Source organism: Dunckerocampus dactyliophorus, chromosome 4 (genome assembly GCF_027744805.1).
Source record: "Dunckerocampus dactyliophorus isolate RoL2022-P2 chromosome 4, RoL_Ddac_1.1, whole genome shotgun sequence".
Classification (NCBI taxonomy): domain Eukaryota; kingdom Metazoa; phylum Chordata; class Actinopteri; order Syngnathiformes; family Syngnathidae; genus Dunckerocampus; species Dunckerocampus dactyliophorus.
This window is the reverse complement of record NC_072822.1, coordinates 19,384,330-19,411,696: the sequence shown is the minus strand read 5'-3', so window position 1 is coordinate 19,411,696 and position 27,367 is coordinate 19,384,330. Positions and strand designations below refer to the sequence as shown.

The window sequence follows — 27,367 nt, the reverse complement described above, 5'->3', positions numbered from 1 at the left end:
ATCATTTCAGCATCTCTTCAGATTTAGCAGCATTCAAGATAAAAATATAAGATCGAAAACACACAATTATTTACAAGTTGAGAATATAATTATCTAATAACAACCAGTATATTGTCAGATTGTAGTTCGCAGTGTAGAATTTGCACTGCATCATACTGAGACGGGTAATAACTTAAATGACCCTGTAGTTAGATTAGTTAACCATAATATTAGATATTATATTACTATAATATTAACACTTCCATATGAGTTATAGTCTAAGTATTTGTGAGTATTATGGGAGTATTATATCTTCATACAAATTCAACAGGTTTTACAGGTGATTTTTGTAGCTACGTCAATTTGTTGAGCCCCCAAAAGTACAATTAACTAAACATTAAAAGCCATATAGTTATCCATCCATCCATCCATTTTCTATACCGCTTAGTTATGTTATTCATTAATACCGTAACGCTGAACTGTAAATGACATTTGTGGCGGCCCCTATAGGTTGTGCTCAGAATGCTTTGAAAGCTAGGCTAGCACACATGTAATGCAGATGAGGTACCTATGTATCCTCCTAGTGTTATAATCATTAGACAAATGGTCAATAACAAATAATGAGTGACTATGGGTTGCCCCCATGCCCCTGCAAATATATTTTGGTAGATCGCGGCCGTGTTATTCAACCAATCTTGCTCAAATTTTACAGACAAGTGCTTGTCAGTCCCCTAAAGGTGTGTACCATTTTTTTCCCATTTGACCTAACACCCTGAAGTTATAGTGGGTGTTTTGTAGAGGGCATTGAGCTGTTTAAAAAAAAAAATTCAGGTCATCCAACTTATGGGGTTTTAATAACAGTGCCACAATGTGGTTTATTTGTCTCAAAATTAATAGCAAAAGCAACACAGCAGGAGTGTATGTTTTGCCAATTTTTTGTGCAGGAGGTTCAGGAGCAGCTAACACAAACAAATTAGGACATCCCTTAGTAGTATGCAATGCAAATACAACATATTCTTATATGATAATAACATTATGAGGTGGAAGTGTAATTTTCCTCTAAAGACTATGGTCCTCTGCAGTGAGCCATTTACAGCCTTGAATATGTATGACAGCAGATGGAATAGAGTTCTGCAGAGTGTCTTCAGCGGGCTGCATTTTCTGTTTATCTCTGGATCAGTACAGAATATACAATGGCAGGAGCACGGATTTAAAGCACAGACAAGCCAGAAAGAATCTGAAGCAAACAGAACACACATCAACAGGAAAACATCATGTTGTTTTTGAACACTGCATGCAAATGAATGGTAACTCTGGACAGAAATAAATGTTGGGACATCACAGAAGCTTGTAGAAACTATGCCACGACAAATACATAATCAAAGCTAAAAAAAAGTCCAAATAAATATTAACGTGCTACCATGCCCAAATATGTTGACTTTATGGCTATAGTTTATAAATATGAGAGCCCCATCAGACGGCAGTCAGAGAAAACATGAACCAAAAACAGTCAAAAAGGAAATGTATTTTTGTTGTGGATTTTTTCATGATTGATTCCATTAGCATGTCTCTGGACATATGTTCTTTTAATGCAATTTTTAAAATATGTGCTGGTGTATGCAGGTATGAAAGTACCAATTCAGCTTAGTTAACTCCAAATGTGTTTAATTAAGAAATTGGCAACAAAAAAAACCCTGGTAAACCAAATAAGCTGCAGTGTCATCATACACAGTAATATATGTATTCAATTCTGTATATACACAACACAGTTGAATAAATAAACCACACATCAACTTAAGGAACAGGGCAATGTTCAGTTTGAAAGAAGGCGCATTAGTTGGGCTGAGAGGCTCTTTATCCACTTGATACAATAAGTGATTTTTATAATTGCATATATGTACTGTATATTTCATTTGAGCATAATCAAAGGCGTTGCACCCACACAAAAAACAGAATCAAAACACACAAAAAATAGCATCAAAACACTGTAACACAATTCAACAACAAACTCATACAACAGTTCCACGACATTGCTAATATGTGGCACGTAAGCATGCTGAAGCATGTAAACAAAAAACTACACATTAGAAACATTTCCAACGAACAAGCATGACTTTTTTTTCTTCTGGCTATGATGTTGGGTATCATTAACGATCAGACGTTTTTGATTCATTTGAATAATAAACTATTTGGATTACGAATTTTAGAAAAAGTAAAAAAAAAATTAAAAAGTGCTGCAAAGTATACATTGCTCAGTGAAATGAAGACAAGTCTTACTCAAAATAACGTACTCGATGAGACTGCATTACATTGAACCCTCCACAAGGTCACGACTTGCTCTGTAATTGTCTTTTTGGGTTGACTTTTAAAACTGTGCTTCAAATATAATTTATAAAACAATAATGTGTGTTGGTAAATCAGGTTTGATTTTGTAACATTTATACTGACATTTAAGGAACAATAAAAATGAAAAATACTAATTCCACCCACCATGAGATATTAAGTAACACATTGATACACCATCAACAGCAGTGGTGTGCTGTCAGGGCCAGCAAAGCATTCTCTGCTGGCCTAAACACTATCAGAAGCACTGAACTACAACTTAAATTCTAGTATTTGTTCCATGAAATTGAATAAACGCATTCCCCAGTCTATTATCTTCATTTTGTAGCATGTCTCTTGGCTGCACTGCTTCCAGTACGTGAATGCATATGTTCAATTTTTTTTTTGTCCAATCAGATTGTATTGTCAATCTGCCCACTGAATAATTTTTTGTGCACTTCACAATAAAAATGTTTGCTTGCAATGAAACTTTACACCACCATATTGATTACTTTCTACTTTTAACCAGGAGAAATTCATTATTAGTATATTAGTCGTTGTGAGGATCCTTCTATTTTGCACATTTTAATGTTTCACCAAGCTGCCAGCCCTTGCTCCAAAGTTAGAACAGTCCAGGTATTTTCCATTTGTGGTGCTTTAGCTGTCGGCATTCATAGCCTCCTTGAGATTTGGCCTTCATCTCATTTCACTTCTTTGTCAGGTATCACCTGTGTCAATTTGCAGACTTCACAACCTTTCCACCTTGGCAGAGGTCTTCACTCTACTGAGCTTACTTTTCCAATAGCATGAGCCATATGAAGCTATGTTGCTTTTTTACTCTTAAAACGTTTTGAAACTTTTTAAAATCCATGCAATCCTGTTTCTTTCATTAAAACAGTATTACATTGACTATAAACAATGCTCACTAATGTGGATGTGAAGTCCTTCCATGGGGTTTTGTAGACATGTTCAAACTCATAACAGGTTCCTATCAAAGCTACAGAAATAATTCAGCATGACCCAGGACTGAAAGGATTTTCCTACTAATTAATATTCACAGAAATGTGAGAATTCAGTGCTCAAAAGATGAAAATAACCAAAAAAGCCTTGTCCTTTAACTAAAAGCATTGGTGAATCTCCCAAGCTCTTGCAACTTCCAAACAAGCAAACCAATCAAGCAAAATGGCCTGCGGCCTTCAGCTCATCATTTTCCGTCCTGTGGTCCAGTTGGTTCTGCAGCCGAATGACCTGCTCCAGCTCTCGGATCTGCCGGTCCGTTTTGTGACTGACGAGTGTGCGGTAAAAGTGAACAGCGAACATAATAAAAACCACTCCAAAAGGCACCATGATGCAAGTGGAAGCGATGGCTGCAGCTTTGCCAGAACTTATGGTGCCGTTGTTTTCCGTGTTGCTTGTAAGGGGTAAGAACTTGACCCAGCAGAGCAGCATCACCTCTGTGAGGAAGAGGAGGGTGCCAATGACAGTGGAAAAAGCCCAGGCCAGTTCTATGTGGCGGTGCATACGCTCATGTGGAGACTCATTCACTGAGTTGAGGTTGTGAACATTGCTAACAGCCTCAAGATTAGGGAGGATGCAGGTGCTGATCATGAGCGCAAAGAGGTGTACTGCTACTAGCACTGTGGTGCAAGCACTGAATGCTATCAGCAACCCTGGAGGATATGTATAATCGCTTTCCAGTTGAACCTCCACCATGGCAACCTGGTTAAAAAAAAATACATCACATGAGACGACTGGAACCACAGTACAGTCTTCAATCACTTGAGTCTTCAGTAAGTGAAAAACATGCTCTATTGCAGGGGTCACCAACGTTTTTTCTTGTGAGAGCTACTTTTAGAAAATGAAAATGGCCACGAGAAATAAATATATATACACATATATATATGTAAAGACTTCCTCTAAAGACTATTAGAATAGAAATATATATATACATATATATATATATATAAATCCCCAAAATAGGCAATTTTTTCAGGAGAAAGCACATCTCATTCAACTAAGTCGGCAATAATTTATAAATAAGCCATTATCACATTAAAAGTACAGCATACATGCAGCACTGTTAAAAAAAAAACTCACAATTTTTACGTTTATGTCTTTATGCTTCACTGATAGTTTTTTGTCAAGTGTTGGGATAAGCCTATACTAGGGTTGTCCAAAATGCAGCCACAGTTAATTTCTTATTGGACTGTGACATATGGTAAAAATACAATTACAAACAACAACAAAATAGGAAAAAGGCATAATGCAAAGAGAAATAGTCAAATTCTTAATACTAATAACACAAAGCTGTCACACCAGCTGTTTTTTTCTTTCAATTTATATAACTTATTAGCATAGTCCAGGGGCGGCTAACAGCGGCCCCTGGACCTCATGCGGCTCTTCAGCCTCCTTGTTGTAGCTCCCTTCACAATGCTCAAAAAAATGATTAACTTAAGAGCGTTTTTTAAAAAAAGACTTTATAAATATCTGCCCTTTTGTAAGACAGGCTGAGCTCTGACTGGTGATTGGATGAGCGCGAGGAAGGGTGGGGGAAACGGTGTTTGGGTGCTTGCGTTCGTTGAGACATGACAGAGATACACTATATTACCAAAAGCATTTGCTCATCCAAATGATCAGAATCAGGTCTCCTAATCACTTGGCCTGGCCGGAGGTGTATCAAATCAAGCACCTCGGCATGCAGACTGTTTTGACAAACATTTGTAAAAGAATGGTTAGCTCTCAGGAGCTCAGTGAATTCCAGCGTGGAACTGTCATAGGATGCCACCTGTGCAACAAATCCAGTCGTGAAATTTCCTCGCTCCTAAATATTCCACAGTCAACTGTCAGCTTTAATATAAGAAAATGGAAGAGTTTGGGAACAACAGCAACTCAGCCACGAAGTAGTAGGCCATGTACTGTAAACTGCGCCTCAACAGATGCTGGGGCGCCTAGTGCAAAGAGGTCGCCGACTTTCTGCACAGTCAATTGCTACAGAGCTCCAAACTTCATGTGGCCTTCAGATTAGCCCAAGTACAGTACACAGAGAGCTTCATGGAATGGGTTTCCATGGCCAAGCAGCTGCATCCAAGCCATACATCACCAAGTGCAATGCAAAGCGCCGGATGCAGTGGTGTAAAGCACGCCGCCACTGGACTATAGAGCAGTGGAGACACGTTCTCTGGAGTGATGAATCACGCTTTTCCATCTGGCAATGTGATGGACGAGTCTGGGCTTGGAGGTTGCCAGAGAACGGTACATTTCAAACTGCATTGTGCCAAGTGTGAAATTTGGTGGAGGAGGAATTATGGTGTGGGGTTGTTTTTCAGGGGTTAGTTCTGAAAAGTTCAAGTTAGTTCCAGTGAAGGGAACTTTGAATGCTTCAGGATACCAAAACATTTTGGACAATTCCATGCTCCCAACCTTGTGGGAACAGTTTGGAGCAGGCCCCTTCCTCTTCCTCTGCACAAAGCAAGGTCCGTAAAGACATGGATGACAGAGTCTGGTGTGGATGAACTTGACTGGCCTGCACAGAGTCCTGACCTGAACCCGATAGAACACCTTTGGGATGAACTGGAGCGGAGACTGAGAGCCAGGCCTTCTCGAACCAACATCAGTGTGTGACCTCACCAATGCGCTTTTGGAAGAATGGTAAAAAATTCCTATAAACACACTCCTCAACCTTGTCGACAGCCTTCCCAGAAGAGTTGAAGCTGTAATAGCTGCAAAAGTTGGACCGACATCATATTGAACCGTATGGGTTAGGAATGGGATGGCACTTAATTTCATATGTGAGTCAGGGCAGGTGAGCAAATACTTTTGGCAATATAGTGTACCTTTCCCCCCCGCGGTAAGCTAGCAATAAATATATACACCCAAAAGAGGAACATGTCAGAAGAAAACAGAATTTTCAGTTAAAATTAATTATATAGAATAAATGAATAGTAATTTTATTCTACACAGACAGATTCCTTTGTCTTCTCTTCAACGATGCTGGCTTACCTGTATGCATTATATGTGGCGAGAAATTAGCAAACAACAAAAAAAGACTTTCTGAAGAGTAGTCATTTATTACAAAGTAGACCTCCATGTGCAACAGTGATTAAGCGTTAAATCGAGCAGCGTTAAGTCAAACAGCGAGTCAGCGAGCTATAGTAACAGGTTGTTAATTCACTGTGCTGCACATTTCTTAAGACGTCATCTAGTGAAGTTTAACATACTATCACAACTCTACCAGTTGGCATCCATTACACATCCACACTGAACTTTTGTTTGTTATAACTGGTAAAATTAAGATTAGGATTAAAACCTTTAAAAAACTGTATAAAGTGTTATGTTTTGTGGCTCCAGACTCCTTTTTTTTGTAGGCGAGGGGACAACATGGCTGTTTTGCTCGTAAAGGCTGCCGACCCCTGGCATAGTCCATTGGTGTGAGCCTTTGTTCACAAATTGGGAAAATGTGGGCACACCAGGCATATACTATTTTTTTGGCAGTACAACGCTATAGCGTAAGAACTTGTGATTTTGGTTGTTATCAAGAAAACCACGGAGGTTGCTAGATATCAGCTCTTAAATTAAACTATTCTGAGCTTTATTTGTTATCATCATTATATTTGTCCAAACAAATGTACCTTTAGATGTACCAGGCATTAAAATGGATCAGTAAATTGAAGAAACAAGGGTGGTCTAATATTTTTGGCTGTATATGAGTATTTAAACAAGTTTGTTAAAATAAGGAAACATGCAAGGAAACTACATTATATTCATGCACATAAAATACAAGATAAATGTATGTTTTAAATAAATGTGCTTGCTACTGTACAATTCACAAAGGCATTTACTCCCTTACTTATTGCTTATACGTATTACTCCCTTATGAGCTTGTCATTAAAAAAAAAGATCAGCGTATGGCAAGATAATTCAAGACTCGTGTGGAATGAAACCGTGTTGTGTTCACATGCACTTCTGCTTATGGTGAAACTTGTGAAACCAAGTGACGAAACAACTGCACTTGGCTTGGGCACCGCATTTTGTATTGCAATGTAATTGTTATTCAATTCAAAAATGCCTCCAGTGTTCACCCAAAAAACACTTGCTAGAGTACAATATTTAGGCCTGCAGAATGACAAGACCTTGAAAGCAGTTGTGTGCGTCACAGTCTAAGTGGAGTGGATCCACTTTGGTCCTCCAGGTAGAAAAGAAGAAATGAACTTACCATTGCGAATCCGGACAAAAGAGCTGAAGTGCGGCTAGTAGCTTTCAGTTTGGCCCGACTCAAGTACAATTTTCTCCATGACAGAGCCTGCAACGAGTGCTCGTTCAAACTCATTGCGAAAGTTGCGGAAGCTTTGTTTGGGGAAGAGTTCTTCTACTCCTTTGTGTCGATAAAAGCAAGCAGTGAAGAGCGCTATAGCTCTGCAGGAAGCACGTCCTGTCGAACAAGAGTTTGCTAAACGAGGAACAAAACGAGGTCGAGCTATCACAACATGTTAAAACTTTCCTGCAACAGCTGACTGTCAGAAACATGAGATACCCAGTCGGGGGTAGGCGGGTCGCTCCATATCGGTCACATCGATACCAAGGGTGGTATCAGCGCATACCTGTCAACATGGCATTTGAAAGTAAGAGAAATTTTTAAAAAAGGGAATTTCTGGTTTTGCTCCCCTTAAGGGCGTTGATGAAATGATCTTTGTCTTGTGTTATATTCTGATCCAAGGTATGATCAACAAACTAAAAACAAAACCATTCGATTATCTTGAATAATTGCAAGTAAGAAGTATCGGTACCAGTATCGGTTTTGGAACTCTGACCCTGCGTATACTTGGTATCGAATTGATATTAAAATTTGCAGTATCTCCCACCCCTCATAACCACGATTTAAAGCGTGCACAGTTGCACCAGAACGCCCCCTTGCGTCCGGACGGTGCAACATCAACCATCTGAGAAAAGTTCGAATTTTATGTCTGTGAATGACATGAACTAATCAGACTTGCATAAATGCAACAGAATCACATAATAATAGCTGCATCACAAATAATTATTAATTTGCAAATAATACTAATTGCAGTTTGGATCGACAATGCCAGAGGGACATTCATTCAATATATTTATTAATGTGGCTGTAGTATGCAGCAGTGTAAAAATTTGCTCTTCATCATATTCAAAGCTGGTTTTACTATTTTGCCCTGCAGTTAAATAAAGCAAGCAAATATTTGAAACAGTTCTCAGTATGATGCAGTGCAGTATTATGTCACTGCAAAGTACAACGAGAATAATAAACATATGTAAAACATCTATGCAAAGCATGTATTATCATCTATGTAAATGCAGCATTGTTTTGTTACCGCTATGTAGACTAGGTAAATGTGGTGAATTAAATGTCCAGTGAGTATTGAGCAAAAAAGGTCAGGAGCAAATCGGTTCCAAGATTTCACAATTAGGGACCCAATCTCAGACGAGACGAGACAAGATTAAATCTTGTCTCGTCTCGTTCTTAGACCCAATCTCATTTATCATTTCATCTCGTGTACTGTCTCGTCATCACTTTATGAGAACTAGGAAGAGTGCAGCTCTAATAATACTTTTCCTAACCTTACTTTTAGGAAAAGTACAATGAAAAAATATTTTAAAAATATGACAATATATTGCAGTTTACTAATTTAATTTCTACTACTTTAAACTCTTCTGCACACTATGTGTGTATGGTACCTGCCCCGCCTCCACCCACTGAGACAAAGAGACTGTATGACTGACAAATCTCCCTTCGTTCATGCCGTTGTTCTACGGAGCAAACACACCAAGGTGCTGAAACCAATGCAGTTAAGCCTCTTCCTGCTGTTTGGAGGTGGAGACGAGAAAAACCACTACGCATGCACATGGCAATATATTGAGGCAATAAATTATCAAGTTCAGCAATAATTATTTTTTAGCTCAGGATAACAAAATTAACAGAATAAAGTAGGACAAATAAATATTTTTATTAAATGTCCTGCTTAACTTTAAAAAGTATAAATTCAGTGTCCAGGTTGCAGGTTCTCTAACTTTCATCACTATTAGAGCTGTCAACTATTAGTGTTTTTTTACTGGCAACATTGAAATTGTACACTACTTTATTTACCAAGCAGAGCTCCACCCAAACAGTGTCTTTATGCTATTTTGTGTACATTTGTCCTTATGTAAAGGCATAAAGTCTGAATTCAACAGTTATAATTTTAAAAAGTACTACGAGTTAATGCAAAAATTCTTTGTGAGCTACTCAAAATCAGCCTGTGAGATAGGAGACCACTGTCAAAGTATCACCATCATAAGGCTGGACACACTTTGTATTTATGTTAATTAAACAACCACACACAAATAGTGTCTTGAGTGCAAGACATAATTAGTATAATGAGAGTAAAGTTGTTCAGTGACACTTGAAAAAGTTTGTACGTACCCCATGAGCGTGATATCCACTTGTGGCTTCCCTGTGGGACAAAAATGAGCTCTGAACTAACCGCATTGCTTGTTTGTTTTAAAAACAAAATGTCACTGTGGCAAACAGTAACATCTGGAGTCCAAAGATCAGAAGCTAGAAAGACAACGCTAGCTAGCTAGCCAGCTGCCGCTAATGAAAAGTACAGCCAGTGACAGCTAGACAAAGCATGTAAACAAAGATGCAAGAATAGTTAACCGAAGATAGGTTTGGTAAGGGAGTGATAAAACACGCTGGCATTGATTGGTTTAGCCTGCGTCAAGCTCAATACGAGACATGCCATTTTGTTGGCAACCCTACGTCACACAGCAGACATGTAGGATTTGCTGCTGTACGCGATCGTTTTTTGTGATCGGCTTTGAAAGGCTTTTATCGGCATACGCCGATCACATGTTTTTTTTAACGGAAATTGGCCGATATTGATCAGTGGCTGATCAATCGGAGTATCACTAGTCCTTAGTGAATCAGTGAACAGCGAGGAAAACTGGTTGGAAGTTGCACTGATTACCTTTGATCTTGGATATCACAAGCATCATTGACATGATTTCATCAGTTATGATCTGATAAACACAAATTACTGCTAAAAAAACTGCACGGACACTGACTTCTGACTGTGTGTCCTTAGGAACAAGTAGTACATTTGATGTCTATACGTATTCAATATAGTCTTGCTGACAGGGGATATGTCGCCTGTAGACAACTTGCCACATCCTAATGCTGAAGTGTCACAACTGTCACTAAGATGACACAGGCTGACAGTGACACTTGTTTTCTCACCTTGACGTTCCTGTGATCCTGTGTCTTTCTTCTGCAGTGTTGGATTCCACCCCAAGTATTAATGAGGTTTTAATTCAGATTAAAATGAGGCTAATTATAGGTGTTATTGATGTATTCCAAAGAATAAGGAAGACCTGACAAAAGCCAAAGCTGATATCACTGAAGTACATCATAGAGGCCAGAAAACTCACAAAATAGAAACACCATAAAGGTATCCTGTCACAACTGTAATGTAATAAGTAATGGAAGAGACATACTTCAGTGAATTAATTAAAAGCAACATTGTGGTGGCCATTGTTTGGGCCTTACTCTGCAATAATGCTAAGCAATGTGCTCATCTGCTTCTGTCTTTTTTCATTTTCCAAAACCGCCTTCAAGTAGTTTTTTGAAAACAGCATCTGTGTTTTGCCCGTGGGCTATATTACACCTGAGCCAGATTAGATGTGCACATTTCACAATCACCAAGTTGGCCTCAAAGGCAAAAACCACAATCATTCAGTGATCTTCAAGCATGGCCAAGTCAATCTGTGTCTATAGCAGTATCAGCTATACTAAGCCCTGTATTTACTTCGTATTAGGATCGATACCAAAATTTGTAATATCGACCACCTGTTTGGTATATTGGTGGAATTTGCTGCTGTTTGCTTAATTCTTGTATTGAAATAAGATTACATAAAACAGAGTTTGAAAATGACTATCTCTTAAGTGATTCAAATAACATTCATCGACCCATGCACATGAAAGGCCAAGGGGTGCGGTTACATAAATCATAACGTGTGGTTGGAAAGAACTATCTTTTGTTAGGTCGCTGTCTTTATTTCCTCGTTCATGCTACTCATGCTACGTTCACGCCCCTCGGTTACGCTGTTAGGGTCGTTTCATCGTAAATTGTTCAGATTTGGTTGGTGCATATCTTCACTAGCGTAAAGTTTTAGGTACATATGCTAGGTGTAATTACTTTTTGGAACATTTTATGTTATCGTTTTTTAAAAGTGGCGGCCGTGGTCATCGGTGATTCCGACGTTTCGGTCGCGTCTTGAACTCAACCTAATGCACTCTGCCAGCTGGCTGCATGTCGGCGAGATGGAAAGGAGGAGGGAGGAGGAGCCGGGAGGGGGGAGTGAGCTGTGTTCTCGCCAGTCGTGTTCAGCCATGTTAGATTTTTCTGCTTTTCGCCAACGATGAACGAGGAGCCATGGCCTTGTCATTAAGCGGAGACGATGAGGAATATGATTCAGAGTCCGAACAGGTCAGAGCTTCTTATTTAACCACTATCGTTATGTGATTTTTTTTTTACAATAATTGAAGCATAAATCTAATTTATATTTTAGCTGAGCGTTGTTTTCCCTCAATTAACGCTCTATCCACAAGCTTCACCTCGCTACCATGACGAATTGAAAGGAGAAATAGGTGTTCAGATTCGTTATGTGTGGGTTATATTTACTTGTACGCGTAATACCAACCGTTTAAGTGCGTTTTAGATGAAAGGAACCCGTTCGAAACACGGTGTCCTCTATGGTCACCGTTTTATCTGCTGCCACTGACCCATTTCGCACTGTCCACCTCTGAAAACAACACACAAGTTGGGTGACATAAAGAGTCACATGTCAATGGAACCCCGACGAATTGCTGCTGCTATTACTGTCTGTTTCTTTCTTCGATTTGTTGTTATTCACGTTTCCTCTGGAAAACTATGCATTTCCTAACACTTCCTTAAGTTGCACTGTCTTATAAGAAGGCATCAAGCCAAATGTTCAGAAAGCTGGGGCCATAGAGGGGGATGGGGAGAAGGAACAATGAAGTGTGTCTCCTTCTGTTGCATGTAGAACATTGGTCCAAATACAACCAAGTGACCCATTGGGCACAAGAACAAGTATACCCCCCCCCCCCCCCCCCAACACACACACACACACACACACACACACACACACACACACATGATTCCATGATACACTGGAAGGAACATTACTGGTGAAGTGGTACTACTGGAACTGTGGAACATTACTGGTGAGGTGTTACTACTGGAAGTGTGGTACTGTATGGGGACAAAGGTCATGTGTCCATAGAGCATCCATGGTTTTTATTAGTTATTCTTTCTCCCTTTTATAAAGCAGGTGAAATGTGTTACAGCATGTGTTTTACATAATGCACAATAAATACCCCTAAGGTAGGAATGCACTGTTTATTGCCAGATTCCATACTAAGCATGTTTGTGTGTTTACATCTTGGACATAGCTCACATGTAACATGTAATTTAACATGTCCATGCTGTTAATACAAAGTACATCTGTCTACTCATAAGGAAATTACTAACTTGTGTGAGTCATGTACAGTATGAGTGTGTATAGTATTGTAACCACAATTTGCAAATGCTTTTGGCAATCCATCTTCTATGAGGGTCGCGGGGGTATGCTGGAGCCTATCCCAGCTGACTTTGGGCAAGAGGAGGGGTACACCCTGGACAATCATCCACACTCACATTCATACATACCTATAGACAATTTAGTCGCCAATTAACCTGATATGCATATTTTTGGCATACTCGATTTCTCAGGGTTTCACGCATGCACGGGAAGAACATGCAAACTCCACACAGATGCCCAAACGGAGATTAGAACCCAGGTCTTCCCGATCTCCTGACTGTGTGGCCAACATGCTAACCACTTGGCCACCGTGCGGCCTTTTTTTTTGGCAATCCAAAATACATAAGACATGAATTGAGCATTTAAAAGATGGTTGATGCATAATAACAAACAACAATCCTTTTCACTGTGAGCAACATGGGATTTCATCACATCAATGTAATTTGACATCTAGTAAATGCTGTAATCTTCTGACGATTGACATGTCACCGAAGAATCGTCTGACTTAAGAAAAACAATTTTAAGTGAGCTAATTATTTTGTTCAAAGTGTAGTATTTTAAAACAATGTGGATGATTACTCAATAAGCAGGGATGCAAATAGAGCATTTGGTTTTAGTGTATCCTTTTTAAGAGTAATGATATTTGGGATAATTAATGTTTTCTCTCTCCCTACACAACACCCATGTACAGTGAGTTATATCACCTTCTCTGTTATGCACCATTGTCCCCCTGGTGTTAAGTGCAAGTATACGCGAGAAGCAGATGATGGGCCTTGTGACCTCGTTCCTCTTAAATCCACACTTAAGCAAAGTCAGAAGATCGCTTAAAATATTGGCCATTCTGTTGGTCATCGGCGTCCCCAAATTCTCAGCATAATAATGCAGATCTTTTGTAAAGACAGCTGATAACCTGCTTTTGAAGATCAGGATCGGATGCATTTCTGCATATCTAGAACGACAAAAGAAATAATGTGGTGACGGTTGTGGCAAACCTTGGAGCTTCATCCCTTCACAAAACGATGTCAGATGAATTGAAAGTTTGCTATTTGCAATACTAAACACTTTGATACATACAAACTTTTATATTCTGCCGATTTTCAACATATCAGAGCCACAAATCATTTCAATATGACACAGTGCACACCACACCTACTATGACCTCAGTTGTAAATATATAATAGAACATTGGCTTCCCAAGTGTGTGAAGAGAAATATCATAAAAAGTGTCTATGGTATTGGATGACAGTGTATTGTACAGGTGTACACAAACTATCCTAACTTCTCCTGAGGGCAAATAGGGAGTGTTTCTGTTACATGAAGGAACATGTTGTTCATTTAAGATAATCAGGGCAACATAAATAAGCCGACTGAAGCAGGACCGGCTTTTGCTGTCTTCCTACGACATGCCACCTAAACACAATGCTTTTTTTGTCGTTAGCCTGGAATGTCTTGACTGGTGGGTCAGCTGACAAGACATCTTTTTGGCTCAGCTCTTTTTCTCTGTCGGGAATTTGGATTGCTGTTGGCCACAGATAAAATGCAGCGACTCGTAACTTGCTAACCTGCTCAACCAATTTAACGTCCCATTGTTATACAGGAGGCTGTCAACAAAATCAGATGAGTGACAATGACGTAGCGACCAATAAACCACTGCTGTATGGGGAAGTATCTGCTTTCCCAGGCTTTTAAATGTCACTTGTTGTCAAAGAGTTGCCATTATGTTTGTAATAGTAGTTATACAACAATAGGTGAATGCTCACTGTAAAACAAACCTCTGCAATATCATTTTTCACGCATCCCCTGCAGTCCTTAAAAATCATATCCACTAGCAGAAAGGCGAGCGTGTTGCCTAGGTAACGTCTCCAGTTGGAATAAGGATCTCTGTAATGCCCTGTGATTTGTCATTTTTTTTCCCAGTGATTTACCATCCCTCCACAGCAACCACAGCGGTATTAAAAGGGATGAGAGAAATCCACATTATACTTGAGTGGTGTGTGTCATGATTTAGTCACCATTCTGCTTTTTGTTAATGTTATTTGTTTTGATGAGTCACTTAACCTGAGTGTAATTCATCATCCTGCCAAGAGGATCATAGCAGTCTCTTTCCCTTGGAGACTAAAATGCAGAATAATGGCAACAAAGAGTTAATTTTGAATGAGATTTTAATATTCGGCAGATGTATTTATAATCCTGCATTGTGTTACACTCTTGCAGCAGCGCGCAGCCAATCGTCCAAAGCCCAAGATGGCGACACCGTCGGCTGTTAAGCTGCCGTCCAGTCGTAGCTCGTCAGGAGCCAGACGGAGGAGAACGCGTTGCCGAAAGTGTGAGGCGTGCATGCGGACCGAGTGTGGGGAGTGTCACTTCTGCAAGGACATGAAGAAGTTTGGGGGTCCAGGCCGCATGAAACAGTCCTGCATTATGAGACAATGCATAGCGGTGAGTCAGCAGTTTTTTATTGTAATCGGAGAGGTAACACTGACAGTGTGGCAGTTGTGTGACATACTCAACAGCAGATTCCTCTATTAATAAGTCACAATAGTGTGAATAATACATGCAAGACATACAGAATTCCTATTCACAAAAAGAAGAATTCAAACATTTTTAAGTAAAATAATTTTTCTGCTCTCTGCGCTTTTTCCATGCAGCCCGTTCTGCCTCACACAGCAGTGTGTGTAGTGTGTAAGGAGGCTGGGAAGGAGGATACGTTGGAGGAAGAGGAGGACAAGTTCAACTTCATGCTAATGGAATGTTCCATCTGCAATGAAATTGTCCATCCCAACTGCCTCAAGGTAACAAACAAACCTGTGAAAGGCAGCTCCTTAGTCAGATCACTCATCTGATGACTCATTAGTTTCAGTTAGTCGTATGCCAGGAATGCCAGGTCATTGTAACATTATGGGAGTGACTCTGCACTTTTGAATTAAGGCGCTTGAGCAAGAACATCATTTTTAACCTGAGTGTGACATCATCCAGTGCTTCATCACATCACATGGCCAACTGTATCACAACAAAACTGAAATTGTGTGTGAAGGCGTGAAAATGTCACAGTATGATAGTTTAGTGAAACGAATCCAACCACACCCTGATTGTAATTTGTATATAAACACAACAGGTTGTTGCTAATATAGGCATGGTCAAACCAGTTCAACAACCAGTGTGGTCCTTTTACAGTGTGCTCCCACTTTGGTATCACTGACAGTTTCATATCTAACATGACAGTCTAGACCTCACCCACTTGTCTTTTTACAATGTGCTTTGTCAACTTGCACATTAAGTTTGGCTGAGGTTTAACTGTCAAACAGACACCACAGTCACTTCAACTTCCTTTGTGGTGCTTGCATCAAAGCAAACTTTACACTAGGGCAGCAACTAATTATTTTCTTACTCGATTAATTTGAAGCTTGTTTTGATTAATCAAGTTAGCAGTTAGGTCCTAGACGGACCAAATCGATAAGCCAATCAGACTGCAAACTATGGCATGGCTACTATGAATGATAATAAACGTAATATGGAAGTGGCAGTGTGCTAGGCATTATCGGAAGTACACATTAAGTGCTTTACACACACTTTAAACCCTGCAACCCGACCTAGCTTGGTGTTCCCAGCATCAGCGAGTGACATGTGGCTGTTTATTGATCGGCGTTAAACAGCTGCCGTGCGTGTTAATATCCAAGCAGAAGCTGTAGTAATTCTACATTTGATCTAAGTTACTAGATTTATCGGACCAAAACAGCTTGATGTTCGGACTGCACCCTTAATCACCATTACCATTAATCGTCATGAACATTAATAATGGCAGCACCAGGTCTGCTCAGAGCAGGTGACCGACTACCGTGCACCATGGCAACCACAGCAGGTGGCTCTCTCCGCTCTATACTCTGGTTCTCCTGACCTGCAAAGTGGCACCGGGGCTGCGTGGAGCACGTGTCCGACATGAAGGCTTAACGTGGCGACCATAACACACCTCATATGTAGACGAGATCCGCGTTAACAATTGAGCAACTAGGGGTGTGCATTAAAAGTGAAATCAGGAAGTGTTTCTTGCATCATGCATTTATTCGGTAATGAAATACAAGCGGTCCACAAAGGTGAAGTATCTGCCACGCAGGATCTCCACCTCTGAGAAGCAGATGCACTCTCCTTCACCTAGCACAGTGCTTCTCAGATAGTGGAGTGAACTGTCAGGGGGTGTGTTAAGGGCAGGGAGTATTTTCAATGTTACTGCAGACATGCCGACATGTACAAATTTATTGTACTCAACATGCACTCTGGAATACGCTTGTATCCTGCACAGCTCACCATTTTGTTGCATTTTCCTGGTTTCAGTTTCGAGTTGAGTCAGTACAGTACAAATGGATACTATCAATTTCTCAATAGTATTTCAAATCTGGGGGCGTGAAAACATTTCTGTCATGCCAAAAAATAGAATCACTGACCTAGCAGCACCTGCCTTCCCGGTGAAAAATGCAATGATGTCCAAAGTGTGGCCTAGGGGCCATCTGTGGAACATGGCTCATGGCAGACACAAAATAAGATAATAATAACCCACTAGGTTCCAAAATAGCCCGCAATAAGTGAAATCCGTGAAGTAGCCAACTTTATTTGTTTACAGTTATATATGTTTTAAGGCTGTAAACTCCTAAAAATGCACATTATACACTTTTCTCAGACAGGCATTAACATTTTCTCACATTTTAAACACTCTCAAAGTTCAAATTTTAATGATCAATTTTAATGATCAATGTAATAGGTTGGACACAATTCATTAATTGACTCGCGCTTATTCACTCCTCTGACCATGATTCGTCCTGTAACGTTTTTGTATCCTTGTTAAAACCTATTGTTCCTGCCGTCGTCCTTCTCGTCCTACTCCTTGAACCGAAGATCAATTTAACCGGTAAGCTGCCTCTTCTATTGTTTATTGGCGGTTAGCAAGCAGCTCACGCAGTTAGCTAGTTTGCTAGCGACAGCATGAAGGAGATTGAGTGACTGACATTGTCTACAACCAATCAGGACGCAGAAGACAATGGGCGGGTTCTACCTTAGCCAATAAGGACTATTGTGGCTCTATAATTAGTCGGTTATTGTCTACTGTGGGTTCCTAATATGCTCGTACAGACACATAAACACACTGAGATGATGTGGAGTTGCACACGTCTTCAACATGAGTGTACAACACCCTCTACTGGTAGCAGTTTTAAATACAATAACAGACACATACAACAGAGCACCGATAGATCACTCTAATACAACACAAGGACGCACAACACAATGTGTGTTCATACGCCGTTCAAAAAAATATGCACTTAACTCTTTCAATGCCAAAGAAGTCTACTGACGTCTTTTCAAAAAGTAACTGACTGCCAAAGACGTCTATTGACGTCTATTGCCTTTTTTTGCGGGAGATCCAGATCAAAGTCTTACTCATCTTGTGTGTGAATTTCTGACTTGTAGGCAATGTATTTCTGTTCCAGTAGGGGGCAACAGTTCTACAGTATTTTCCTCCAACCGACAGCGACAGCTTCTCTATGAAGAAGACGGATTTTGGGTTGAGAGAGGAAAATGGCGAAACACAATCAGAAAAAAAATAGGGGCAGCTAACAAGTTTCTTTAGATGGGTTCAATGTTTATGTAGTCCTAAAACTCAATATTCTGTGGGTCTTGAAAGTTCAGCAAAAATGCCCAAAAACTCTGGCAGTATGGAGCTCTCTGCTCTGAACATGGCTGGAAGGCAGTGACTTAAAAAAATCTGTGAAACTGCGAACTCGCAGGTGAACCGCGATGTAGCGAGGGGTACACTGTATTGCATTATTCTGATTTATTCAAATTTTTTATTACTATCATTACAGTAATTTATTTGGTCTCAAAAAATGTAGAGAATAATATCCTTTAGCGTCAATTTGACTATAATAAACATTCTTGGTTAAATAAAAACGTTTGTTTGTCCAGTCATTTTTTTAAATTGTACTTTTCTTAAAATTAATGTTAAAATCTTGTGTTGCGGACCCAATTTCATGTATCGTCTCGTGAGTTGGGTGTCTCGTGACACCCCTATTACCAATTAATTGCATAATTGATCAATCATTGATTCATCGATTAATTGTTGCAGCTCTACTTTACGCAGAACTCTGTTGAACCTTTTTGTTGTTGTTTTTAATGTGAATGTTCTCAGGTGAGCGATGCATCTGGCGTAGTGAATGACGAGCTGCCAAACTGCTGGGAGTGTCCTAAGTGCAACCATGCTGGCAAGAGTGGAAAAGTGAGTACAAATATGTGGGAGGCTTTCCATTATGAAACACTGAGATGAAATATGAGATGATTCTTAGGTCAGGTATTTTCTCTGTTATACTGTCAAAGAAGAGTTGCTTGGTTTGAGCTCTGTGGAATATACATCAGGCTATATCCACACAAACACACATACCCCCACCCCACCCCATGCGGAACGTCCTCTCAGTATGTTTAAAACCAGCAATGTTATTTTTGCCTTGGCACAAATGAAATTATACTTATCTAGTATGGAAATGATGGCGCATATGTCATCTTTATCCTGGCCAGCGTTGTCCAGAAGCTCTTTTTTTAAGGACAATAACATACGTTTGTGTGTGGACGAAAGGCCAAAACGCATAGAAAATAGGCGTGTAAAAAACAAAATCTGTATTGGTGTGGAGCCTCTTTAATAAAGCACTACTACTATCTGTGTTTAAGACCAATTTAGTATATTTAAGCTGTCTTTCGGCGGGACGATAGGCTAAAGGTATAAAGTTGTCTCGCACTTTTCGTCCCTTTTGGTATTAAAGCAAAAACGGGGTCCAGGGTTCAAGTACGCCTCCAACCTCCCTGGCTCTCTGCTGAGGGAACAAAAGCCTGTGAAGGAGGATGGGGACATGTCTGCATCATTCAAAAGGAGACCTGATAGAGAAGAGGTGCCCCGGCAGCGACCTGAGGAGGCTCTCCTTCGGCAGCCACCACTGCTGTCCCCCAGCAGTGTGCCCCGACCAAGGCTTGAGGACAAGCTGAGGAAAAAGAGGAAGCTCTTTGAGGATGAAGAGGAAGAAGACCTCAGAGCGAGAAAGAAGGTCCGTGTCAGTCTGAAATCCAAACATCACATACAAGGAACATTAAAAGCCTAACAATGTTTTGCACCAATGTTAATAATTTACTAGCAAATATGTCAGATGCAGTGTGCAGGGAGTTTACTCCAATTAATTTCTGTTCTTTTTCTGTAGGAAAGGTCAGACAACCCTTGTTTTTCTAAACTCTTGCAGCAGATTAAAACTGAAGAGGAAGATGCGTATGAGGATGAGGATGAAGATGGAAGGGAACTTAATTTCCGCAGTTTTGGGGAGAGAAACGGGCGCCTGGGTGGTGCTGAAGACTTGGCGGATGACAGAGACTTGAAGAACGAGCTTTTAAATCCTTCTCTCAAAACGCCTGTTATGGACAGCGATCAGTCGCACTGCAGCTCTCCCCAAGCTGGCCCCAGCAGCGAGGGCGGAAGCGAGACCCAGGAGAAAGGTCCTCGACCCAAAGCTCGCCGTAAACGCCGTGTACCTAACAGGGAACTAAGCAGAGAGCTGAGCAAAGCACTGAACCAGGAAATTCTGAAGACTGAGGACTGCCTGGCCAATGAGAACCGCCAGCCACTCAAGGTGGAGCCAGAGTATGAAAACGAAGAACCCAAGAGGTTGTTCCGTAACAGCAGTGACCTGGGCGAGCAGAGGCCCCACCTCAAGACCAAAGAGATGAATGGGACCCCCTGGGAATTGCGCCACTTCTACCCAAGTCAGATCACTCCGCTGGGCTTCAACAGGAGCACGCCAACCACCCGACCCGTGCCTCCACGCTCACCACCCAAGTGTGTCCAAATGGAGCGGCATGTCATTCGGCCCCCGCCAATAAGCCCGCCTCCGGACAGACTGCCCCTGAAAGATGGGAAAATGCATGCCCTCCAGCGTGAGGTTTGGATGAAGATCTTTAACCATCTCACACATAAGGAACTCTGCTGCTGCATGAGAGTGTGCAAGACCTGGAACAGATGGTAAGGGCAACACGCTTAGCTAAGAAAGCAATTAATTAAGCATGTTTAATTTAGGAAGAGTCCTTGTTCTGTCTATGTTGCAAGTAGGGGTGTGGCGATACAACTTTTTCACTTCCGATCCAAAACAATATTACAGCCTTGAATATCATTCGATACTGATACGAATCTGATATCAGCACAGCTCGTACATATTTTTATGACTTATTTTGTAGTGTGGAATGTTACAAAAGCTTGATCAAGTTGTATTACACACAGAGAACAATAATCAGCAGTAAGTATGAGAAAAACGGACCCATTTACTTCTTTATGCATCTGGGATATAGTTTTATCCACGAGGTTTGAGATGCTCAATTGTGTTTTGCATTTAAACCCGACTTGACTTTACTCACCTCCAACAGGGCCTGGTCATCTTTTATGTTATCGCTAATGACTTCTTGTTGTGCCGTGTGACTTTAGTTGTATTGAACTTCTCCGGTTCTGTGCCACCATGGGAAACTTGTGCATGGCAAGTTTTGTAACGACTATCAGACTTTCATGAAAAATACACACTGCCAACACCGCTCCTACTCCATGCTTAACACGTTAGCACCCGCTGTGATCATGTGGGCTCTATCCGGTGGCTGCTGGATAGACGTGCTGGGGTGGAGTCTGGAATCGACTTCTTTTTTGGAGTGCCAATATCGGAGATTCGCAGGCCAGTATTATCTGATACTTGTTTTGTTTTTTTTGCTGATATCGCCCCGATATCAATATCGAATCGATACACTGCTAGTTGCAATTAATGTCATCAAGTGTTACCGTCACACCTACCAACATCTGTACAGCAAAATAGAGCTGTACAGTTCACTATGGTAAGTGGTTGGTAACTGAAAGGGAGGAATGAAATGTTTGTGAAAAACTAACAGCAGAGTAAATCTCAACAATAGAAAACATGATTAATTATTTTTGAGCAGCTTGTGAGATGCAAGACCAGCTCCCTCACACCACATACAAAGCCAACTGTCTGGTTCTGCTGTACAGGTGCTGTGATAAAAGACTGTGGACCAAGATTGATCTCAACCGCTGTACCTCAATCACTCCCCTCATGCTAAGTGGGATTATTCGTCGACAGCCACTCTCCTTGGACCTCAGCTGGACCAACATTTCCAAGAAACAATTAAGCTGGCTTATTAACAGATTGCCAGGTAACAAAATGAGGTCTATTCTCTTGATTTGACTCTGCTTCAGTGTGTTAAAAGTGCTGCTGTGTCTGTCAGGACTGCGAGTGTTAAAGTTATCAGGGTGTTCGTGGGCAGCCGTATCTGCGCTATGCACCTCCAGCTGCCCGCTACTACGAACACTGGACGTCCAGTGGGTGGAGGGGCTCAAAGATGCACAGATGAGGGACCTCCTATCACCTCCTACAGATAATAGGCCAGGTAACTCAAGTGATCAAAATCGCCTGTTTTCATGAAAGAAGGATCTAGTTTGATCATCTAATAGAGATCAAATCCATGTTTTATTCCTTTAAAATTAAGCAAATTGATCTTGTGACAGAGTGAAATGGATTTGTCTCAGTGATTATTTATGGCTTAGCTGAATTGAAATATTTTGTGTGATACCGACGGACAGGCCAGCTGGATAACCGTTGCAAGTTGAGGAATGTGGAGGACCTGCGTCTGGCGGGTTTGGACATCACCGACACGTCCCTACGTCTCATCAGCCGCCAGATGCCTCTGCTGTCCCGGCTTGACCTGAGCTACTGTAACCACGTCAACGACCAGTCAGTCAACCTGCTGACGGCGGCGGGGACCACCACTCGAGACTCGCTCACAGAAATCAACCTGTCAGGTAATGACAGCAATTGTGTCATACAAAGCAGTCAACACTTGTTAGACAAAGGTTTTGGACAGAACCTTTTAGTCATTGAATTTCGATTCAGACATATTTCTAAAGTCCAACTGAAGTTGTTGTAAAAGAGCTCACTGTATTGGAATGGGATGCAAAAACAAATAAAAAAGTCGTCCCATCTAAATAGTCCACGATCCTCTGTAAGGGTTATTATTGCAAAGCGCAACTGTAGTGTCAGGCCATGTAAAGTTACTGAGCAGAGTAACTGCTAACTGCAGAGGTCCACACCTCCTCTGGCATTAAGCTCAGCATACAAATGTGTGCCTGGAACTTCATGTGACAGTTCTCCATGGCATTGGATATGCTAGCCAGCTTTATGGTGCAATGCAAAATGCCACAAGGAGTGGTGTAAATCACACAAGTGGAAATATGTTCTGTGAAGTGATTAAAAGTGATTAGAAGTTGTTCTTATTTGACAAATCTGTCTGTGGGAACTTTGGCGGAGAAATGGAAAATGCTGTCAACTTGTTTTCCTTGGATTGGTCGGGCTCCTTGTTTCCAGCGAAAGCATATCTTAGTTTTCAATCGTAAGACATTTTGGACAATTTTCAAGTTTTCAACTTTGTGGGAACCTTTTCTTTTCTTGACATGACTTTTCTTCATGACAAGCCCAGTATTCATATTAGGATACATAAACCCTTTCCAGCAGAGATTGTGAGTCAACATCTGTAACCAATGACCTGACCTCACAAATGTCTGAATGAATGAACTTGTACAGTCTTGTTATACTTTATGGGAGACTACATATTATGGTTTCCCAGTGTTTTAGATTACTCGCTAAATATTAGGGGTGTTGCACGATCTCGTGACATTAAGACATGACAAAATTTCTCGTTCCGAAAAAAAGTCTCGTGGGCAATAAGTTTGGGAAAATAACAAATTAATTAACCCCACAATAAACGAGAATGAACTTGATAACTTTGCTGGACTCGATATATTGCCATGTGCATGCGTGTCTGTTTTCCCCGTCTCTCACCTCCAAACAGTGTATTGGGGCGTTTGTTCCATAGAACAACGGCATACACGGAGTGAGCCTTTTTAATAATAATGGATTAGAATTTATATTACCCATTATTCCAGTCACACACTGGTGGTGGTAATCTACATCTGTATCCACAGCTGCCCTGGGGTAGTCTGACGGAAACATGGCTGCCAATTCACGCCTACGGCCTCTCCGACAACCACCAAACATTGATTCACACACCAGTGTGGGCAGCACTGGAGGCAGAGGTGAAGCGTCTTACCCAGGGACACAACAATGTGGAGGGAGCGAGGCTCAAACCGCCAACCTTCCGGTTTCTGGACAGCCTGCTCTACCTCCAGAGCCGCTGCCGCCCTTTTGTCAGTCATACAGTCTCTTTGTCTCGGTGGGTGGAGCCGGGCTGGTAGCATACAAACAAAGTGCAGAAGAGTGTAACGTAGTACAAATTATATTACTTGACTGTAAAATATTTTCATAGATTTTTAAATATTTTTTTCATTGTACTTAAAAGTAAAGTTAAAATCTTGTCTCGTTCTCGTATACCAGTGGTTGGCGACCTGCGACTCCCACGCCGAGATTTGTCTTTTTTTTTTTTTAAACACTGGAGCAGAGGAAATGTGCATTTTCAAAAAGAGTATGAAATATCCGACTCACCGCAAGTCCGTGAATGCATCTACACTGTGTTCTGACTGCTGATTGGATGAGCAAGGGAAGGCGGAGGAGGGCCAATGTGATAATGACATACAAAAAAGACGTCTTGAGTGTGCGATCCCCACGGTAAGCTATCCATAACCTATGAATTTGTCCCTAAAAAGAAACATGTCAGAAGAAAATAGAGTTTAATTCTGAATTCACATATTTCTTTCCCTTGACTGCCAATGATGCTGGCTTACCCACCAGTGTACTTGAAATGCACCGAGAAATTAGTAAAGAACAGAAAATGTAACGTTGAAAGACATTTTTAAAACAAGCAATCAGCTCTTTCTGAAAATTACCCAACTGCAGATGGGCGTAAGGGAGCAATTTTGGAACTACTGCGGAAGGTTGAGCAGAGCAAACATACTTTCAAGAAGTGGATGAAGGCTCCACGGTCAACCACAGCTGCTAGTGTTGTAGCTGACTCGCTGCACTGGAGATTGTAAGGAGGAGGAAGCCCTTCACAGATGGAGAATACATGAAAGAGTTGTTCGTAAAAATATCACAGTATCTATTCTACGAATGAAAAAAAACAAAGAAATTATTCAGAAAATTATTCAGAAATGCTCCTCCCTGTAAAGACAGTCAAGAGCAGGACTAATAAATAGAATGGTAACAAACATCAGCAGTAGGCAAACTGATGACATGAATTCAGTGCAAGCATATTGAATTACCTGTGATGAGTCAAGTGATGGAAAGGATATTGAGCAGACTGCACTGATATGCAGATAAGTGAACTCTTGATGGGTTTTTTTGTGTTAAGGTTGGCTACGTTTTCTTTTCATTTGACACAAATACGGTGAAAAAGCCTACATAGTTAAGTGTTTAAATTATTTCAAAGTAAGCCTAAAAATGCCGTTTGTACTTCTGTTAGTTGAATTCTGTGTTATAACAGTTAAAAGTTTATAAGCTGTGCCATGTTTTGCAGCTCCAGACCATTTGTCTTTACTGGAAGAGGAGGCAAAATGGGTCTTTTGATGCCGACCCCTGTCGTGTATTGTCTTGTCTCATGAACTGGACTATGAAATATAGTGGCGAAGATGGCAACACTGGTCCCTCCTGTTACGTCTTTGCATTTTATTTCTATGGCAAACAAGGTGCGTTGTGCGTTTATGAGCAAGGACGAACAAGTAGTGCCAATATATTTGTGGCGGTCGCCCAATGTATGGGAAGCACTTTTAATGCCAATGGATTTGGAGTACGACTCCATAAAAGCTTCTCCAGTTAGTTGTGGAATTCAGAGAGAATATTCTGAAATAAGAATCTTGTATTTTCTTTGCAAAGAGGTCAGAAGAAGAACAGTACAAAGTGTTAAAGCAGTCTGATAAAAGAAAAAGCTTTAACATGGGTTGTTGTAGACGTCTAATCATTAGTGTGTGTTGCTGTAATTATGTGTGTTTCATTTTAATGAGCTAGTGGAAGTTTGATCAAGGCCTGGTCACACAGAATAAATGAACAACATACTGTAACAAATCAACTGAGATGAAAGTGAAGTGAAATGCAATATAAAATGATGAGTAATGTATAACAAGTGAATACTACATAGAACTTGTATTAGTCAATGTCTTTCCATGACATGGTGTACTGTGTAGGGCACCCTATAAATAGTGTCGTTCTCTCTAGTTCTCATGACAACCACAACAGAGAGAACATTTAGTACAAATGTATGAGACTATTTTGCTGCTTTTTCATGCATACTGTACATATTCAGTAATTGTTGTTCTTTCTTTGCTGTTGTAGTTTGTAACCGGGTCACAGATCATTCCCTGAACTTTTTCAAGCGTTGTGGGAGCATCTGCCAGATCGACCTTCGCTTTTGCAAGCAGGTGACCAAGACGGCATGTGAGAGGTTTATCGCCGAGATGTCGGTGAGCGTCCCATTTAGACTGAACGAGGACAAACTGCTGCAAAAAGCCAGCTAGTTCACAATGACCAAATGGATTGGAAGACGATTTGCACTTATTGGGAATATTTTTGGGGGCCTACGGTAGATCTGGAAATGGATGTCAGTTAAAGGAACCAACAGACAGAAACTGGACTAGCATGTGTTTGTGTTAAGATTGTATTTCTATAAAATGTGTTGTTTGTAACTCATGAGTTGGTGGTTTTAATTTTTGCTCCTTTTAATATTTGAAAGCAGTATTTTTTATAAAAACATGAGTTTGGCGTGTGTCCACTCCGGCACCCAGCCATGCTCCAGCTTGATCTTTCTCACTGGGGCCCAAAATCTGTTTGACATGAGGACACTTAACATCATTCTAAAAAAAGAATATGTATAGTACATATAATACATTCAATTTAAGTTATGATAAAGTTCCTGGATATGAAAGATGTATTTTAAAAATGGTGTCTAAAGCTTGTCATCAATTACTTTTTTTTGTTGTGGTTGATGGTATTGCCTGACATTTACACATTTATTTATTTTTTACTTCAGTTTGTATTTATTCATGTGTGGAGCAACTAGTCTTCGGAGCAACTAGTTTTCGAAATAACTTATCGGCAGAGTTGGATCAAATATTTTATCCAAAGTTGTTTGATAGTTACAAGTGTATCGGTTAAGCCAAGTAGCTGGAAGTTGACAAACACATTTAGCACAGATTTAACATGATACAGTGAAAGCTACATATCTTGTTCTGCACACAGGTTCCAAGAAGCAAATATCTACATCACCAGTGTAAATAACTCACATTTAAATGACTCCATGCAGTCGGTGTTGTTTTTTGGGATGTCTTGTGCTGTGATCGGGTGAATGTGATCATGTTTATATTTGTAAATTCACTCAGTACTAATATGCATTAAAATACATGCATTTGTACCATCTAGTTGTCTTATTTTTCTGCCATTTAACA

General features: G+C 40.5%; 2 protein-coding genes across 7 annotated transcripts; one reads left to right on the top strand and one right to left on the bottom strand.

The window, feature by feature from the left end:
• Positions 1-173: 173 nt before the first annotated feature.
• On the bottom strand, positions 174-10,034 carry LOC129180097 (calcium release-activated calcium channel protein 1-like). Of its 2 annotated transcripts, none has more exons than XM_054774170.1 (2): positions 9,731-10,034; positions 174-4,020 (listed from the first exon to the last, which is right to left on the bottom strand). In XM_054774170.1, the coding sequence occupies exons 1-2, from the start codon at positions 9,794-9,796 to the stop codon at positions 3,475-3,477; spliced, it is 612 nt and encodes a 203-aa protein (XP_054630145.1). In that variant the 5' UTR covers positions 9,797-10,034; the 3' UTR covers positions 174-3,474. The 2 variants fall into 2 exon arrangements, with proteins under 2 accessions (XP_054630145.1, XP_054630143.1); XM_054774168.1 differs by lacking the exon at positions 9,731-10,034 and adding an exon at positions 7,514-7,869 and having other exon boundaries at positions 778-4,020.
• Positions 10,035-11,646: 1,612 nt separating this feature from the next.
• On the top strand, positions 11,647-27,336 carry kdm2ba (lysine (K)-specific demethylase 2Ba). Of its 5 annotated transcripts, none has more exons than XM_054774329.1 (10): positions 11,647-11,795; positions 15,124-15,348; positions 15,558-15,701; positions 19,085-19,171; positions 19,710-19,988; positions 20,139-20,950; positions 21,971-22,134; positions 22,207-22,368; positions 22,562-22,780; positions 26,259-27,336. In XM_054774329.1, exons 1-10 carry the CDS (start codon positions 11,742-11,744, stop codon positions 26,438-26,440), a joined length of 2,328 nt encoding a protein of 775 aa, XP_054630304.1. In that variant the 5' UTR covers positions 11,647-11,741; the 3' UTR covers positions 26,441-27,336. The 5 variants fall into 5 exon arrangements, with proteins under 5 accessions (XP_054630304.1, XP_054630305.1, XP_054630301.1 ...); XM_054774330.1 differs by having other exon boundaries at positions 19,085-19,173; positions 19,703-19,988; positions 20,178-20,950; XM_054774326.1 differs by having other exon boundaries at positions 19,085-19,173; positions 19,703-19,988.
• Positions 27,337-27,367: the final 31 nt, after the last annotated feature.